At 36.0% G+C, this 4109-nt stretch overlaps 1 protein-coding gene across 1 annotated transcript; it reads right to left on the bottom strand.

Annotated features, from left to right (window-relative positions):
* Positions 1-1515: 1515 nt before the first annotated feature.
* LOC139842244 (uncharacterized) lies at positions 1516-2706 on the bottom strand. The gene is made up of 2 exons (XM_071832410.1): positions 2630-2706; positions 1516-2065 (listed from the first exon to the last, which is right to left on the bottom strand). The coding sequence occupies exons 1-2, from the start codon at positions 2704-2706 to the stop codon at positions 1516-1518; spliced, it is 627 nt and encodes a 208-aa protein (XP_071688511.1).
* Between the last annotated feature and the right edge of the window lie 1403 nt (positions 2707-4109).

Here is a 4109-nt window from a genome sequence, read left to right as displayed (position 1 = left end):
GTTGGAGTTAGCTATACAGGGTTGAGGTTGATTCCAAAATATATATAGTTTGAGTTGTGATCAATACTGAGATACGTATACATTGGGTCATGGATTGATTCAAGATAATATTTATCGATTTATTTCTGTACATCTAACTGTGGACAACTAGTTGTAGGTTACTAACGAGGACAGCTGACTTAATAAACTTAAAACATCAAAATATATTAAAAGTGTTATAAATATATTTTGAACATACTTTGATATATATGTATATATTGTTATAGGTTCGTGAATCAACCAGTGGCCAAGTCTTACTTCCCGACGAAGTAAAAATCTGTGAAAGTGAGTTATAGTCCCACTTTTAAAATCTAATATTTTTGGGATGAGAATACATGCAGGTTTTATAAATGATTTACAAAATAGACACAAGTACGTGAAACTACATTCTATGGTTGAATTATCGAAATCAAATATGCCCCTTTTTATTAAGTCTGGTAATCTAAGAATTAGGGAACAGACACCCTAATTGACGCGAATCCTAAAGATAGATCTATTGGGCCTAACAAACCCCATCCAAAGTACCGGATGCTTTAGTACTTCGAAATTTATATCATATCCGAAGGGTGTCCCGGAATGATGGGGATATTCTTATATATGCATCTTGTTAATGTCGGTTACCAGGTGTTCACCATATGAATGATTTTTATCTCTATGTATGGGATGTGTATTGAAATATGAAATCTTGTGGTCTATTGTTACGATTTGAGGTTAAACCTATAACTCACCAACATTTTTGTTGACGTTTAAAGCATGTTTATTCTCAGGTGAATATTAAGAGCTTCCGCTGTTGCATACTAAAATAAGGACAAGATTTGGAGTCCATGTTTGTATGATATTGTGTAAAAACTGCATTCAAGAAACTGATTTCGATGTAACATATTTGTATTGTAAACCATTATGTAATGGTCGTGTGTAAACAGGATATTTTAGATTATCATTATTTGATAATCTACGTAAATCTTTTTAAACCTTTATTTATGAAATAAAGGTTATGGTTTGTTTTAAAAAAGAATGCAGTCTTTGAAAAACGTCTCATATAGAGGTCAAAACCTCGCAACGAAATCAATTAATATGGAACGTTTTTAATCAATAAGAACGGGACATTTCAGAGACAGCCTACCCATGTGTATTAAATCTGCCAGCGAGCCAAGGTGATACATGTGTGAAGCTCGGTGGACCGGCAAAGTGAGCTTGAGGCCGAATAGAGGTGCACAATACATGGTTGAAGCCTGGCAGCCGGTTATTAAACTGGCCTGGACCAGAAGTAGTGGGCCTGACAAAATTCCCTTAAGTGGCGAGCTGTTGTTGCTGGGTCGCTATTATTTGAAGTAATTGAGCCTATGAGAGGCTGTTGGGCCGAGGTCCATTTCCAGTATGATTATTATTGTTTCGTGGACCCCGATTATTTCGATTGGACAGTTTATGGAAAAATCGACATTGATTGGCATAATGACAGTATTCTCGCAAAAAATTCTAGCACATTGGGGTTAAATCGCTCGAGGTTTTGTTGTTGTTTGATGGCGGTTGAATACCCGTCGATTGAGCAACGGGTACAATGGGGTTAGATGACGTTGCATGGTTGTCGAAAACACGATTCTTTCTATTTGTCGTCATCTCTTCTATTGTTAACATGGAACGCACGGTATCCAAGTCGAGAAACGGTTGACTGTGAAGTATAATATTCACGATATGTGGGTATTTGTCATTTAATTCGTTGAAGGCGTACATAACTAGGTCCAAATCTTCAACTGTGGATCCGAGATTGTTGAGATGAGTTGTTATTTTGTCGAGTTTTATGTCCCCGATTTCCAAGCGATGGAGCTCCGCATTGAGTTCCATAGTTTTTGAGAGTTTGTTGTCATTAAATTTTTTTCTTTCTAAAAACTGCCACGCATCATACGCGATTTGAAGCTCGTATTTCAAGACTCGTTCTAGCAGTGGTTCGGAGATTATAATAAATATCCAAGTCGAGACAACGACGCCAGCTTTGAGCCATGTCACAGTATCTTTTTCTTCAGTCGTGCTTGATCGATCAATGAATTTTAAGACGTTAAAACCCGTACAATGCGTGGTGAAAAGCTTTTTCCAGTGGGCATAGTTAAGTTATGCAATATCAAACTTCACAGGGATCAAATGGTTAACCGAAGTAACCGTATATATTTTATAGTATGGAGTGGCCATGGTGACCAGAATCGAAAAAGAAGAAAAATGAAGAAAATGCGGCTAAGATTGATTACAGAGGGAAGCGTGTGGTATTGTCTAATACCATGTTATCATGTAATAATCTGTATATTACATGAATGATAATGTTGCATATAATGAATAATATAAAGGCATTAACCCTACCTAACATGGGCCGAATCCCTTATATGAATGACTAACTAATATGGGCCGAAGCCCTTGATAAGAGGTATTGTTGGGCCGATGCATAGTGTCGTCTAATAGTGGTGAATGTTAAACTTGAGTGAGTGAAAGGATTTTTGGTGATGTGGTAAATATGATTGAAAGTTGGGTATAAAATAAATAAATTAATAATATATAAAAATATTTGAGGCATTCTGATTGGCTGAAAAAAACTAATACTCACCTTTGTTCTGATAGAGGCGTGACGGACACCTCGTAGACGTGACTGTCACTTATTGCATTTGACGCCCGGTTATTCATGGTTTACGAGTCTTGAAAGTTTATAATCTTTGAATAAAAAAGTTCATAACTTTCGATAGTCTTTCGTACTGGCGATTTCTTTAACAAAGATATTATACCAAAGCTGCTTGATTTCTCACGATATTAGCCCATATCTGAGATAACCCTGACAAACAAAATGTTGTTGGCCTAAACTAGCACTATTAATTAATATTTTGTATATTGTATCGCTGACCTTAGCCAAACTGATTATTGGACTTTTTGAATAAAGAAATGTTGCGTTTCTATCCTAATTCCGAATAACGCAAGTCTTGCAATTTAGATAGGACAGACGTAATAAGTTACAACAATATCGAACCTCCCAAAAAAACAATCCCTAATAGAAACCTCTTTTTAGAACAACAAAAGGCAAATGATTCGTAACAGAACATCGTCCGATATCTCCAACATCACTAACACAAATTGCTAAAGGACTGGTAAGCTTACATCCCTTAGTTTCATATATCCTATTAATCGCATCAACATAGCTATACCTTACAAGATTGAAAATCGGTCCGGGAAGAATTCTTGAAAGAGAGGGTTAATGGAAAATTGAAAAGGCCGGGTCCTCGAAGTTGATTATTGTGGTCCGATTCATTTTCGTTCCTTGTATTTTCATGTATTTTTTTGTTTTTGTTTGGTTTATATGTTTGTAAGGTTTCGGGATGTTAGGGAGACTCGTTTATAAATAGTTTTGTTTAGATGATTGTTTTTAGGGTCAAAGTTTTCCCGTTTCCCCGTTTCCTTTTGTATTCATGTTGAAAGCGTTTTCTTTTGGAAAACGTTCTCTTTCTATTTAAGTATTCTTTTTTTCGTCAAAAAAAAATAAAAAAAAATCAACAGAGCTATACCAAGTACAAAAAATAACACACGTTCGAAGCCACCAATCTTTAATTGAAACAAAATATCAAACACCACATACAAGGGCGAAACTATTTTGGGGCAGGGTGGGGCATCCGTCACCAGTGGATTTGCAATTTTCAGTGTAAAAATTTTGAGTATTTCAAATTTGCCCCCGATGGTTTTTTTTTTTTTTTGCCCCAAAACATTCATATGTTGCCCTGACCTTCAAAATTTTTCAAAATTCTTCAACTTTTACTCCAAAACCTTCAAATTTTGCCCAAAAAACTTCAAATGCCCAAAAAGCTCCATAATTTGCCTAAAACCTCATTTTTTTTTTTTTTTCCACAAAACCTCCATACTCAATACTAGAAATAACATTTTTTGTGGCGATGAAAATCGCCGCAATAAATGGGGTATCTCGTCGCAAAAAAGCTTTAGCGGCGACCCTTCGCCGCTTATAAGGTCGTCACCGTAAGGTTGCCGTCTAAAATATTTTGCGTCGTTTTTTTGCGGCGGACAAAAATGGGGCCCACTTTTTAATA

This window comes from Rutidosis leptorrhynchoides, chromosome 4 (assembly GCF_046630445.1).
Source record: "Rutidosis leptorrhynchoides isolate AG116_Rl617_1_P2 chromosome 4, CSIRO_AGI_Rlap_v1, whole genome shotgun sequence".
NCBI lineage: Eukaryota > Viridiplantae > Streptophyta > Magnoliopsida > Asterales > Asteraceae > Rutidosis > Rutidosis leptorrhynchoides.
This window is presented reverse-complemented; position numbering and strand designations above follow the sequence as displayed.

What these genes read in the sequence shown, in the direction of transcription:
- LOC139842244 (XM_071832410.1), bottom strand. Translation starts at nt 2,706, where the DNA reads ATGAATAACCGGGCGTCAAATGCAATAAGTGACAGTCACGTCTACGAG. An exon ending in ACGCCTCTATCAGAACAAAG is followed by an intron (nt 2,066 to 2,629) that starts GTGAGTATTAGT and finishes TGATCGATCAAG; the next exon opens with CACGACTGAAGAAAAAGATA.